General features: G+C 36.5%; 1 protein-coding gene and 1 long non-coding RNA gene across 5 annotated transcripts in view; both read left to right on the top strand.

The window, feature by feature from the left end:
• The window catches only part of RUFY2 (RUN and FYVE domain containing 2), a 35,623-nt gene extending 21,524 nt beyond the window's left edge, over positions 1–14,099 (top strand). For 3 of the 4 annotated variants that reach the window (XM_084904267.1, XM_084904268.1, XM_084904266.1), the window contains 7 exons: positions 821–918; positions 3,387–3,506; positions 5,110–5,239; positions 6,487–6,581; positions 11,237–11,285; positions 12,040–12,117; positions 12,208–14,099. In XM_084904267.1, coding sequence (XP_084760393.1) covers positions 821–918; positions 3,387–3,506; positions 5,110–5,239; positions 6,487–6,581; positions 11,237–11,285; positions 12,040–12,117; positions 12,208–12,351 — 714 coding nt within the window. In that variant the 3' untranslated portion in view covers positions 12,352–14,099. Of the gene's footprint in view, positions 1–820; positions 919–1,701; positions 3,333–3,386; positions 3,507–5,109; positions 5,240–6,486; positions 6,582–11,236; positions 11,286–12,039; positions 12,118–12,207 lie in introns of those variants that run through there. The other variant, XM_084904269.1, reaches the window with a different exon arrangement.
• LOC311632597 lies at positions 6,592–10,902 on the top strand. The gene is made up of 2 exons (XR_014796812.1): positions 6,592–7,974; positions 8,009–10,902. It is a non-coding gene; the product is annotated as an uncharacterized lncRNA (long non-coding RNA).
• Positions 14,100–15,253: the final 1,154 nt, after the last annotated feature.

The raw sequence follows: 15,253 nt of genomic DNA on the forward strand, positions 1-15,253 counted from the left end.
GCACTTGCCTTTGCTCGGGGCCTGTGCATTTGCTCTATTTATTTCACAACAGCCTCCTTTCCACCTTTTCTCACTGCCCAGAGGCCCAGAGCTGCTGGGGTGGTGCAGAAAGCAAGCATCCTGCCCCTCCCCTGGATGCTCAGCACCTATATATGCAAATCAACCTGCCATATTTGTTGGGTTAATTTGCATACTCACCCCTGATTGCCTGGTGGGTGTTGTGAAGGTACAGTCAATTTGCATCTTTCTCTTTTATTAGTGTAGATTGATTCAGAAAGGAAGGGGGGGGGAGGGGGAGACAGAGAGAGAAAGAGAAAGAGAGAAAAAACATCAGTGAAGACAGAATCACACTGGAGATTGAGCCCATAACCCTGTCATGTGCCCTGACCAAAAATCAAAACAACTGACCTCCTGGTTCATAGGTCAACACTCAGCCACTGAACCATACAGGCCGAGCTTTGTGAACTTCTTAAGATTTGATTGAAATGGTTTACTCTAATGATTGTGAATTTTCTTACAAAGTGACATTTTTGTTAAGTAGACTAGTTGCCAAAATCTCTTTACAATTTAATTTGAAAAATAGTGTAACAAGAGCTTATTCTGTTTTCTTCCAAAAACATTGAAGGCTGTTCCTTTTCCTTTACTATATTTTAAATGAAGACTGGTAGTACTACTGCTTAATGTCATAGGAGTATTTTAATCTATAAATTAACTCTGTTCATTTCAAAGTAACAGTCCCATTGCAGAAGAGTATACAAAACTTACAAATATTCAGGGTTAAAAATCAAAGCCACTGTAGCTTTTATGTTTTTCTAAATAGGGTTCCGAAGATAGTTTGCAAGAAAAAAATGAAATAATTGCCCGACTAGAAGAAAAAACCAATAAAATTACTGTAGCCATGAGGCAGCTGGAACAAAGGTACAGCATTTCTAGTCTTAGTTTCTTTTTTCCTTTCTTTCTCCCCCTTTTCTTTATTCAACTCTGACATCTGCCACAAAAAAAAAAGAAAAAAAAAGAAAAAAAAAAAGAAATGTAGGTTAGGACATGTTTTTCTTTTAGCCCAGCAGAATTTTGCCTTTTTTGTTTTGGTTGCATGGAATCAAGTTGCTTTATAGGAAGCTGATTTCATTTGAACTTGCCATTTTATATGTATATATTTTAAAGGCTTAATACCAGCAATTTCATGTGGTACAATCTATTACGTTACATAAAACAAACACACAACCAGAAACCTCGAAAAAATGTAAAGTGAACAAAATTCATGGTGGAGTTGTTCCTGATTGGTTTCCATGCATACTGGTTATCATACCCTTTGTCATTCACCATCTCTCTGCCTGAAATCAAGCTTTCTGAGTTGACAGTTGAATTGTGTTTTCTTTGAGGTAGGCTCCTTAACTCAACCCAAGAGATAATTTTGTTTAAATTTAATTGTTTTATATTGGCATTTTTCACTTTTATTGTTGGAAAATGTAATGTATTTCCATTGACCTGTCATGTTGGTGTCAACATATGTCTTATCATTGCTTTCTTTAAATCTACTTATGAAAAACATAACTATTAATGCTCTATTGACATGAATATTCTTTTATTGACATCCTCTTTCTTCTTTTTTCTTTTTTGTTTTCTTTATCCCCATTTTTACATTTTGGACATCTTTATTACCTTTTTCTGTCTTTGATTTCTGTCCATTCCATTATGAAGTGACAATGATTTGTTAACTCAAACTAGGACAATTGCAATGTCATTGGTGAAATGTGCCAGCAGTGACACTCAGGATCAGTACAAGCTGGTCAAAGATATATCTTTCTAAAAACCAACCACTGTATTTAAATAGACTAAAAGAGAATCAACAATTTTACAATATATTAAATAGAAAAGAATTTATGCTATTAAGTCTTCTAAAAGGGTGTTAGGGACCCTGTACACTTCTTGATCAGCTGCTGTGTTAATACACTGCCATAAAGCAGAGTGGATGCACTTGGATTTCCAAAACTCATCCCTTAGACCCTGTGCACAGGGCTGATTTTGAGTATTGACCTTTGGAGGTCAGGATTTTTAAATGCAGCTTTATCTTTTTTGCTACTTTTTGATGGAAAATATAAAAATTTAGTTTAAAAATAAGTTAGTCATTAGTTTCACAATGTGTTGGCACAGATTCACCACCTCCTTTCCCCCACCCCCACTATTGGTCCCTTTCTTGCCTGATGGCTCTTTTACTAATTTTAAAATATGTTTAAAATAATTTGTAACCCAGATTGGCCATCATCTTGTGCTTGAGCCCTCAAGTTTTTAGTTCCCTTTAGCACTCTTCTGTGACGGCACAGCTTCATGGCCTACCTCACACTGACTGACTTTTAGTTTCTGTAACATGAAAACACTTGTGTCCCCTACTCCCCCCCCCACCTTAATATTTTAAATTTAGAGATAACTTGAATGTTACTCTCTTTTCCTTAGAAGTAACATTCATACTTCTGAAATATGTGAGGGTTGCCCCATTGGTATGGTTTTAAGGAAGAAAAGAAGAGGCAATATTTTTGGTTAGTTGAATAGAAATTTCTCTTAGGATTCTCTAAAAGGAATTAATGTCTCTTGAATACTTGGGAGATGTTTTCTTATAAATATATTGAAGTTTTTTTCATATAAGAAATCCTAGGTGGCCGTAGGAGGCAGGGAGTGGAGCTAAGCACAGGGAGAAGCAATGCCTTACAAATAAAAACAGAAAAAATGGAAATCACAGTTTTAGCCAATTTTTAAAATGCAAGGATGAGGAACAAAAAATAATCTCTATAAAATGTTGCCAACTAGTCCAAATTCTTTTAAATCTTAAAACACAAACACACATATACATACAGCTTTGGCATAAATTAGTAAGTGTGTAATGATCCTATGGGGAGAACTAAACTATTATTTGAAGTAATTGCAGGTCTTTGCTCTTGGCCTTGTTAGCACACTCGATTCCTGGTATATACATCCTAACATAATATATGACAATGCGGTTTCTTCATCTAGTATAGACATAAGTACTGTGCTTTTCATGGTTTTGTAAAAAGACAGTAACACACCTATTATACTTTGACAGTTGATCCATTATGCTCTACAAAAGTGGTAAAGGCTGTATTGCTTTGCACTGTTAATTATAAACAAGAAATAAAACAAATTTGAAGATAGTATTCTGGGCATATTATATGTTATATTGAAAAAAATCACAAAACAATTTTTAGACATTGTGTGGCTCTTTCACGTTTGAGTTTGTGAGTTTTCCCCCAAACTTTGTTTTCATTTAGAAATGTTTCTATTTCCCCATTTTTCTTTTATTTGTCTTCTTCACCCTTTTACACCCTAGTTCTAGCCTCAGTTTTACCCAAAGTTGATTTGAATTACACCAGATTGCAGCAAGCAGAGAAGGCGCAACTGGAAGCTGAAGAGGAAGATAAGAAATATCTACAAGAATGTCAGAGTAAATCCGACAGTCTGCAGAAACAAATCTCTGAAAAGGAGAAACAGCTGTGAGTATTTCGCTCTTGGAAAAAAATATTTGTATTAATGTAATTTCCACGCACCCCCTTTCTTAATATATTTTTTATTGATTTTACACAGAGAGGAATTGAGAGGGATAGAGAGTTAAGAAACGTCGATGAGAGAGAAACATCGACCAGCTGCCTCTTGCTCACCCCCAACTGGGGATGTGCCTGCAACCAATGTACATGCCCTTGACCAGAATCGAACCCGGGACCTTTCAGTCCACAGGCCGACGCTCTATCCACTGAGCCAAACCGGTTTCGGCTACACACCCCTCTTTCTTTTGTACCTGTGGTAAAATATATTTTCTTTTATTTAATGATGTCAGTTGGATTGTAGAGTTCTTACAAATAAAAAAAATCAGATAACATACTTATGATTAAAACTTGTTTTTTACTACCTTTATTGCTTATAGAGCGCTTTCAACTGTATTGCAGTCTTTTTGCTCAAGGAGAATTTTATTTTTGTTTAATATTAATCTGATGGCCATTGTGTTTCTAGATTCTAAGTATAATAGGCCTTTATAACTCCAAGGAACATGTTATCAAAGAACATGATGTTTTCTGAGAACATTTTTATGAGTACTTCATATGATAGTTCTGTATATAGCTACGTAAGAAGGATGTCAGTATATGTCATTGAGTTGAAAAAAAAAGTTGCAGACTGTATGCTAGGCTAAGTATGATCCTATTTTTTATAAAATTAAAACTGCATATGTGTATACTTACATATACATAGAAAAGAGTTTATAAAGAATACAGATTCTGGGATTGACAGGGTTATTTTAATTTTACTTTATAAACATTAATATTTCTTCACAGTAAATATATATTACTTTTGTTATTAAAAAACAACAACCCTAACCAGTTTGGCTCAGTGGACAGAGCGTTGGTCTGCAGACTGAAGGGTCTCAGGTTCAATTCCGATCAAGGGCATGTACCTTAGTTGCGGGCACATCCCCAGTAGGGGGTGTGCAGGAGGCAGCTGATTGATGTTTCTCTCTCATCGATGTTTCTAACTCTCTATCCCTCTTCCTCTCTGTAAAATATCAATAAAATATATTTTAAAAAACAACAGTAGAAAGTAGAGTTATGTATTATGTGTAATAGATCATTAAACAAGACCCCATATCACGTCTGATATATAACTTGCTAAGCTGCCTTAAGATCTGTTGGTTGAAATGTTAAGTTCTCTGTTCTTACTGATTTTTTGTCTAGCGGATCAATTATTGAAAGAGGATTGGTTAAATTTTCTATAATTTCGAGTAACTTGGACTTAGATATTTCTACTTTCTGGTCTATCAGTTTTTGTTTGTTGTATTCCAAAGTTTTGTTGTTTAGTGTCCACACATTTAGGATTGCTATGTCTTGTTAGTGAGATGTTGTAAACTTTTCACATGGCACAGATATGTAAATAAAACCCCATATTTCTCATACTACACTGTTACTGTAACTAGTTGTAATAGGATAGTGTGACCTTAAAATGAATTATAAAGGCAAAATAATCAACCAAAAAGATGCTCTAGTTAAAGAATACATACAACTGTCATGTGAATAGCAGTACTGAGCTTCTGTTTGTTTGTCATTCAAGGGCACAACTGGAAACTGATTTGAAGATTGAGAAGGAATGGAGGCAGACTTTGCAGGAAGATCTTCAAAAGGAAAAAGATTCCTTATCTCATCTTAGAAATGAGACCCAACAAATCATTAGTCTTAAAAAAGTAAATAGTGGTAAAATTTAAAAAATTATATATATATATATATTTTTTTAAATATATTTTATTGATTTTTCACAGAGAGGAAGAGAGAAGGACAGAGAGTTAGAAACATCGATGAGAGAGAATCATTGATCAGCTGCCTCCTGCACACCCCCCACTGGGGACGTGCCCCCAACCAAGCACATGCCCTTGACTGGAATGGAACCCGGGACCCCCCAGTCCACAGGCTGACGCTTTATTCACTGAGCCAAACCGGTTCCGGCAAAAAAATTATATTTTGATGAAAGTTATTTATAGAGAACCAAATCATAATTTACATTTATACTAAGGAAACATTATACTAGTCATCTTACAGGAAGGAGCCCTAGTTGGTTTGGCTCTGTGGATAGAGCATCCGTTATGGGCTCAAACCCCAGTAGGGGGCGTGTAGGAGGCAGCCAACTGATGAGTCTCTCTCTTCATTGATATTTCTATTCCTTTCCCTTTCTCTCTGAAATCAATAAAATTATTAGAGAGAGAGAGAGATTAAATGAGTAGAAAATAGTTGGTCATTGATAGAGCAATTATTAGAAAGCTTTGGACATATAATTTTGTTTTTTTATTTTTAAATTTTTATTGTTGACAGTATTACAGATGTCCCCTATTTCCCCCTTTTGCCTTCCTCCACCTTCTCCACCCCACACCTTCAATTGCACTACTGTCTGTACCCATGGCCTAGGCATATCCTATATAATAAAAGTGTAATATGCAAATGACCAAACGGTGGAACAGCTGGTCGCTATGATGTGTACTGACCACCGGAGGGCAGATACTCGATGCAGGAGCTGCTCCCTGGTGGTGAGTGCACTGCCATAGAGGGAGTGTTGCTCAGCCAGAAGCCGGGCTCATGGCTGGCGAGCTCAGTGGAGGTGGCCTCTCCTGCCTCCACTGTAGGCGGGAGGTAAGGCGCGAGGACTCCGGACTGCGAGGGGGATGTCCACCAGCCGGGGATCGAGCCAGAGCCGGCAGGGGGACATCCCCTGAGGAGTGCACGAGTCCTGTGCACCAGGCTCCTAGTATGCATATAAATTCTTTGGTTAATCTTTTCCTTTACCCCCCTCCCCTCTGAGATCTGTCAGTCAATACTGTTTTTTATAAAAAGCTAAAGGATTTGTGTTCCTAATTAATGGAATGTATATAATGTGGAGTTTTCTTGTTTCTTTTAAATTGCATTTTCTGGTTTTTGTTTGTTTGTTTTTGCTGTTTTGAAGGAGTTCCTTAACCTCCAGGATGAAAATCAGCAGCTGAAAAAAATATATCATGAAAAGGAGCAAGCTCTTCAAGAACTTGGCAACAAACTTAGCGAGTAATTTCTTTTTTCCTTCAACTAAGTAGTCATTGGTTTTTATTAATTGTGCCAAACCAAATAGGCAGAAAAGTTTAAATATAGAAAAGAAAGATAACTATAAAAAACAGCCCTAACAGGTTTGGCTCAGTGGATAGAGCGTCAGCTTGTGGACTCAAGCGTCCCAGGTTCAATTCCAGTCAAGGGCATGTACCTTGGCGTGTGGGCACATACCCAGTGGGGAGTATTGCGTCTGTAAAAAATCAATAAAATATATATATTTTTTAAAAAGAACTATTAAAAACAAAACCAAACATAAACTTTGAAGATTAATAAATAAGACTATAGGGTAGAGTTTTTATTAAGTTTCCATATTAGATCTTGGCTCTGAACATTTTCTAGGAGATGGAAGCTAAGACTTTAATTTCTTTAAATCAGAGTATTCAGGAGTTATATTTTTCTCAGAACAACAGAAGCCAGGTTTTAAAAATGTCTGGAGACAGCTTTTGCAGGGTGTTTTGAGAAGGAGCCAACATTGTGGAAAGTGAAGGGTTTTATCTTGTCTGGAGTGAGGGCATGGCTTCATACGGTTTGGTTGGTTTGAAATGTTATTGGGTTCCTACAAAGACAAGAGAAATGGTTTCACATATTTCTCCGTGTTTCCTGAGGTCTGCATTTTTCTTAAGATGGGATTCCATTAAGAAGTTTTGAAACCAGTTTCCAAGAGCAGGGGAAAGAGTAGTTCATTAAAACCACAAAAGGGAACATTAGCTTTCTAACAGTTTTTATTTCTTCAAATTCAAAGAAACAGCTGCATTGTGACTCGCATCCATTTACTTAGCACTTTGAGTCAGACCCAGTGCTAAGTGCTTATTACCTTTCTTCCATTCATTCATTTGATACTTGTTGGTCTTCTGCTATGTGTCAGGCACTATTCTAAATGCTAGGGACTCAACAATGAAGAAGCCCCACAACAAAAAATGTTTACATTTAGTAAGATCATAAAGGTTTAATATTACAACAGATTAGAATAGTTAAATAAGGAATGTGTCTTACTTTTCACCCATCTCTTTCAACACAAGAAATTATTAAAAGCATGATCTTTTGACTGTTCAGATAGCTGAATTCAGACTTGTTTTTTTCTTTAGTTCATTGTTTCTCAAATTTTAGTTTTCATGAAAATTACTGCTCAAGGTCAGATACTTAGTCTATACAGAAATTGATTGACTGCCGACACCGGTTTGGCTCAGTGGTAGAGCGTTCGTCTGCGGACTGAAAGGTCCCGGGTTCGATTCCGGTCAGGGGCATGTACGTTGGTTGCGGGCACATCCCCAATAGGTGGTGTGCAAGAGGCAGCTGGTCGATGTCTCTCTCATCGACGTTTCTAGCTCTCTGTCTGTCTCCCTTCCTCTCTGTAAAAATCAATAAAATATATTAAAAAAAAGAAGAAATTGATTGACTAAGGAATTTTCAAGGATTATTTTGACTACTACATGTTTTCATTGTAAACTGAATTCTTAACCCCTGTGTAACTGGGCTATATGCATGTTTTTCTGAAGTTTGTGCATTTTTTTACTTAATGTTTTAGAAGTTTTTCCATCTCAATACATAACGATATTCCTTAGGATGAATGTGCTATCATTTTTATTTGTTTATATTTATTGATTTTTAAAAAATACATTTTATTGATTTTGTACAGAGAGGAAGGGAGAGAGATAGAGAGCTAGAAACATCGATGAGAGAGAGTCATCAGTTGCCTCTTGCACACCCCCTACTGGGGATATGCCCGCAACCAAGGTACATGCCCTTGACCAGAATCGAACCCGGGACCTTTCAGTCCCCAAGCCGACGCTCTATCCATTGAGCCAAACTAGTCTTGGCTATATTTATTGATTTAGAGAGGAAAAGAGAGAAAAACATTGATTTAAAATATATACTTTATTGATTTTAGAGGGTGAGAAGGAGAGGGAGAGATATCAATGAGAATCATTGATTGGCTCCTCAACCCAGGCATGAATCCTTGATTGATAGGAATTGAACCTGGGACCCTTCAGTCTTCAGACTAATTCTCTATCCAGTGAGCCAACCCAGCTAGGTTGAGAAAAATACTGATTTGTTCCACTTATTTATGCATCTATCGATTGATTCTTGTGCCCTGACTGGGGATCCAACCCAGTGTTGGTATATTGGGACAGCACTCTAACCAACCGAGTCTCCTGGCCAGGGCCATGAGTGTGCTATCATTGAAACTGTTCCTGTTTTTAAAAAAACTGTTTCTGATTTTTATTATTTTTTTAAAACTTTAAAAAATATATATATTTTATTGATATTTTATAGAGAGGAATAGAGAGTTAGAAACATCGATGAGAAACATCGATTAGCTGCCTCCTGCACTCCCCCCCAATGGGGATGTGCCTGCAACCAAGATACATGCCCTTGACCCTAATCGAACCTGGGACCTTACAGTCCGCAGGCCGATGCGCTATCCACTGAGCCAAACCCTGCCTGGCCAGCATGGCTCAGTGGTTGAGCGTTAACCTATGAACTAGGTCACAATTCAATTCCTGGTCAGGGCACATGTCTGTGTTGCAGGCTTGATTCCCCCCCATGGGGATCATGTAGGAAGCAGCTGATCAATGATTCTCAACATTGATGTTTTCATCTCTCCCTTCCTAATAGAAAAACACTATCACCCAAAGATATGTTGTATGTATATGTTGATATATCATGATATACTTTATTAATGAGTATATCTAAAAAGTTTATAGAGATGAATCCTGGGCCAAAAAGAATGCTTTCAAATTTTCTGATGGTGTCAAGTTACCCATCGCTTCCAGTGTTAAATCCTTCCCCAGAAAGTAGGAGAGAATGTTTATTTTTTGCAGTTTGATAATTGAAAATACTATTTATACTTCTTTAAACTATGGCAGGGTTGAACTTCTGTTTGCGTTTCATTTGTATTGTAGTTTATATTCTTTGCACATATTTTGGTTGGATTGCTTATCTTTTTCTTATGGGACCTTTGTAAATTAATTGTACACAGCATACATCTACCCCCCCCCCCCTTTTGTCATTTGTCTTTTTACTTTATTTAGGATATATGTAGTTTTTTCCTTGCTAATGTTTGAATTTTTATCAGCAGCTTTATTAGTTTTCCTTTTCTGCTTATGAAACCGATAGTCCCTAAAATATGGGTAGGGCCAATTTTGAGTCAAAACACATTTTACCTTTGTCAACATTAGTCCTCTTCGGCAGTGACGAGAATTTAATCAGGACTGGTGGGAGGACCAATTGCCCTGTGTTTTCCCAGACTGTATCAGTTTATCTGCTGAAATACTCTTTTTCATCCTCTATTCCTATGATTACATGTTATCAGGTTGAATTAAGTAAAAATAAATTCCTCCCTAATACAAAGGATGATGAATTTTGCTTTAAAAATTTGATGATGATAAGGGCCCAAGGTTGGCTCAGTAATTTAAAACTTTTTTTTAATTGAGTTCAGAGAAGGGAGAGGGAGAGAAACAATGATGACAATCATTGATCGGATGTCTCCTGTGTGCCCCACATGGGGATTGAACCTACAAACCGGGCATGTGCCCTTACTGGGAATTGAATCGTGACCTCCTGGTTCCTAGGTATATTCTCTACCATTGAGCCAAGCTGGGCCAATAGCCTTTTTCTTTAGGATATTTGGCAGTTTGTATTAGAGAGGGGCAAGGTTTTTAGAGTCCATGTTTGTGAATAAAGGTATTTTAACTAGCAATATAAAAAGTTAAAAAAAATTTTAAATGGTGATGGAAGATGATTTGACTTGGGGTGGTGGGCATACAATGCAATATACAATCATGTGTCATAGAAATGTACACTTGAAACCTATATGATCTTATTAACCAGTGTCACCCAATACCTTCAATTAAAGTATTACTATTCTATCTTCCATAATTTCTCTTTTGCACCTGTTAGTCAAATAATGTGTATAATGGCAGCATGTGGACTTTGTGGTCACAGAGACCAGGGTTTGACTCCTGGCTTCCCCTGTTACCACTTCTGTGACTTGTTACCAGTGACTAAACCTCATCAGAACTCACCTTCTTCATCTTTAAAATATTTTTTAAAAAAATCAGCCGAGACCCGTTTGGCTCAATGGATAGAGCGTCGGCTTGGGGACTGAAGGGTCCCGGGTTCGATTCCGGTCAAGGGCATGTACCTTGGTTGCGGGCATATCCCCGGTAGGGAGTGTGCAAGAGGCAGCTGATCGATGACTCTCTCTCATCGATGTTTCTAACTCTCTCTCTCCCTTCTTCTCTTTACAAAATCAATAAAATATATTAAAAAAAAAAAATCAGATGAGATTATGAATGCAAAGTCTATAGCATAGTGTCTGGCATACCATAAGCCAAAAATGATTGCTAATTATTAATACTAATTTCATAATCACATGAAAATGTCAGTATTCTTTTAAAAAGCAATTTTTTAATTTAAAGAATACATTTTTGCTTTCAGACAGAAAATACAGGAAAATGTAATATGTAATCCCACTAGCCAAAGATTATTAGAATCATGTATGATACACAATTTTATATTATGTGTAAAAGCAGTACCTTTCTAGTGAATTGCTAAATGTCCTATATTTAAATATGTGTACTGAAATTTGGACTTATTTGTAATCTTTTTAGATCAAAACTTAAAATAGAAGATATAAAAGAAGCCAACAAAGCATTGCAGGTGAGCAGAAAGTGTTTTCCACATATATAATCTCCATCCATCCATCCCAGTCCCCGCAGCCCCCAGCCGCCCAAGGCTTGCACTGCTGGCAGTGGCAGCAGCAGAGCTGTGATGGGGGTGTCACCTTCCCCTGGACTCTGGGTTGCCTCCCACCCCTAAGGGCTCCCGGATTGTGGGCACATCCCCAGTAGTGGGTGTGCAGGAGGCAGCTGATCAACGATTCTCTCTCATCAATGTTCCTAACTCTATCACTCTCTCTTCCTCTCTGTAAAAAATCAAAATGTATTTTAAAAAAGAAAAAACAAACCATTATCCAGTTTCAGTATTTACCTACATGTGACCAATCTTACATATATATACACACACAACCCACATCCTGTCCCTCATCTGGTCATTTTGAAACAATGCCACACATTTAATTTATAACTATTTCAGTATATCTCAAAGAGAAAGGACTCATCTAAAAAAATTTAACTTTTGAGAGAGGGATAGAACCATCAATGAAAATCATTGATCAGCTGCCACTCTTAATGGGGATGGAGCCCACATCACAGGCCATTCCCTGATGGGAATGAAACCTGTGACCTCCTAGTTCATATGTCAATGCTCAATCAGGAAGCCACACAGGCCAGATGAGACTAATTGTTGATTCTCCACCTGTATACATTCCTATAAAGTGTTCTCGGTTAAAAACGTTTCCACATATAACTTAGTGTTGCCAATTTGAGTATTATGTTAATTTTCCTCCTACTAGGGACTGGTTTGGTTGAAAGACAAAGAAGCAACACATTGTAAGCTCTGTGAAAAGGAGTTCTCACTCTCTAAGAGAAAGGTAAGTGAAGTAGAAAGTGAGTCCAAAAGTTTCAGGGCAAATATGGCTGTTAATTTTATTCATCTTTTCTCTCTCCATTCCCATAAACAGCACCACTGTAGAAACTGTGGGGAAATTTTCTGTAATGCTTGCTCTGACAACGAGCTGCCTTTGCCTTCTTCACCAAAGCCAGTACGGGTTTGTGATTCCTGCCATGCGCTGCTGATTCAGAGATGCTCATCTAACTTGCCATGAGGTTCTAAAGCGAAATCATTGTATGGAAGTACTAATGATAAATGTTATGTATGAACACATGCACAGCATATTCAGACAGCCCTTCTTAAGCAGCTTTCAGACAGTATCGGTACCAGCTTTATTTTTCACATCTTCAATTATTGGGAATTAAAAAGTTGTAGAATTTGTTATTTACTTTCCATTTTTAAAAAAGAATTTCAACAGGGCATGCTTTAAAATAACCTAATTCCTAGTTCATGTAATAATCATGTAACTCTTTAACAACATTGATAAGGCCAGACAGCATAGCTAACACAGTTGCCTTATTTTATAAAGGCCTTCTTAAAAATAGGGCTTCAGATTTTCTTCTCCAGATCGCCAAGTTGATATCTGATGGTGCCTATAATTTTTTTAATGCACTTTAAAGCTTCACGGTTCTCAGAGAAAGATGGGAAATGTGTAGAATTTTTTAACATTCCAATTCAACAGATTTTCAGTTAGCTTCGTAAGGTGTCAACTATATTTATTTGGCCCTTTGCTCATGTTGCATTAGAAAAGGCCAGTATTTTATGCTATATGGTCTTGCTCCTAAAACTAGTGTTGTGGTTGCTATCTTTCAGATACAGCGGGTTAAAGGTTTTGCCTCAACCTTTTCCTTATTTTGAAAGTAAATTTAAATCATTCTTTACCTTAAGTTGCTACTTGCAGATCTTTCCAGTAATTTTTAAAGCATTAATATTGCAGTGGTTTGCTGCTGCATATATAATAAAAAAATGTACCACATACTGAGCACCTCTAAACCAGGGTTGGTTAGCAGATGAAGATGTGGTCTCAGCCCTGCCACGAAATACATACTTGAACCATTTCAAGCATGAGATTGAATAAACACTAATCTCACTGTATTGCTTATAGCATATACAAGAATTTGTAAAAAGCAAGCTACCCCTTGTATATAATCACTTGAATGGCATCACTACTAGGGACCCTGCCCTTCCCCCCCCTTTTTGGGTCAGATTTTAGCCATGCACTTTACCCCTGTGAACCTTTCAAACAATGTGATATTAGAATAATCTTACTCTTAGGGGCATTATATTTAGTGAATTTAATCATGGCTACACCCTACCCCCTAGGATGGGGTTACTTATTTTGCAGGATCTTTCCCCCAGAGTACATACTTTCATTAAGTTTAAAAATTATTTTTTTAAATTGCCAAAATATGAAACTAGTATTTTACTTAACAGATTTTCTTCGTAATTCAATTTGAGGTCTTCTGGCAGAACGACAGATTTTTAGGTGGTCTTTCTTGAATGCTCTGATAGAAATGTTGAAGAGATAAATTATATTATTGAAACTGTTTTGTATTGCTGGATGAACATTTTTATGATACCAAGTGTTTAATTAATGTCCTTAGAGCAAATTTAAAAAAAGTGATTTTTTGCTTAAATTCCAAGGCTGGCTAACTATGATTTTTAATGCATCACCACTGAGTTGGGATTTTTGTAGGCAAGCTTTTGACACAATTTGCTCCACTTAGTTTTAGCTTTTAAAAAACTAAACACATACCAATTTTGAAATTTATGTTACTTGTGAACCTACACTTGTTTTTCCAGGAAGATTTGCAAACTTCACATACCATTCCCTCATCTAGCCAGTACTACCATAATAATGCTATCATGGTGCCAAGGAATTGTGATTATAATCCTTCTACCCTGTAATGTTTTAAAATAAAATGTGAATTTTATAAAACAAATAAAAGATTTGAAAACTTATCCTGCTTTAGAAGAGCAATTTTCGTTGATAACACTATTTAGTTTTACTCATGGGAAATAAAAACATGTGATCTCTAAAGGGACTAAAAGGGATAGTTAAAAGAGTAGGTACAGGCATTAAGATGAAACGTTGCTTAGTTGACAGGCTATCACAGCTACCTTCTCTAAAGCAGAAATCACTCCTTAGGAGTCACTTCGTCTTATCTTCAGTGAGACATATTTTAATATATGGTCAGTAATTGACACAAAGCATTCTAGGACAGACGCCATACTATTATCTCCCACATTGATATTTATTACATTCTAGCAAAAACAAGTAACAAGTTCAATAACTGAATTCACATTGACAGGTTTCATTTTGATCCATTAGCCAATCTGGAAAAAAGCCATATTGATCAAAGGAATTAAAAATAAAAAGCACCTTTTCCTTGCTACATATAATATTTAACACAATGGCCCTGAAACTCCAAACAGCTATCTGATACAAAATCCAACTGTAGGATTATCATTTTAATTAAGACTACAACATGGATTTGTCTCTTACATTTTTAAGGGTTATACAGTTATTTAAAAAATGTTTTAACTATTTGGCTTAAAATGAAAATATACCTGTGAGAACTATACTCCATAGTTAATACCTTTGTACTGAATTCTCATGTCACTTGGAACCTTAACCTAGTCTAAACTTGAGATAACTTACAACTATCACTTTTTAGAAACATTTTTTGGTACTTCAGTCAAGTGTGAGGGGATTTTATTCTAAAATCTAGGGCTAGAATTTAAACTTCCATCATTGGGTAACACCATTATGAATATTGAGAAATCCAGATACCTCATCAACATTTCAGAGCTATGCCTGATAAGTGACATTTGAAGATTAATATAGAATTAACAGAATTTGTACTCTAGAGCCCATCTAAACCCATATTTAGGTTTTATATTTACAGTATTGTTCAGGAGAAATTGAAGTTATTACACTTTTTCAAGCTCTATTCCATGTCTCATTAAGATTTGCAGCTTATGCAGATGTGAACCATTGTTCTCTAAAATTACAACTACTTCTTGTAGAGCTAATAATAAAATACAACAACCCAAATCTTATGAAAGCAGCACATTCTTAGGAGTAACTAGTATATAAAAAGTATCAACATCAG

This window comes from Pipistrellus hanaki (genome assembly GCF_964339955.1).
Source record: "Pipistrellus hanaki genome assembly, chromosome: 14".
Taxonomy (NCBI): domain Eukaryota; kingdom Metazoa; phylum Chordata; class Mammalia; order Chiroptera; family Vespertilionidae; genus Pipistrellus; species Pipistrellus hanaki.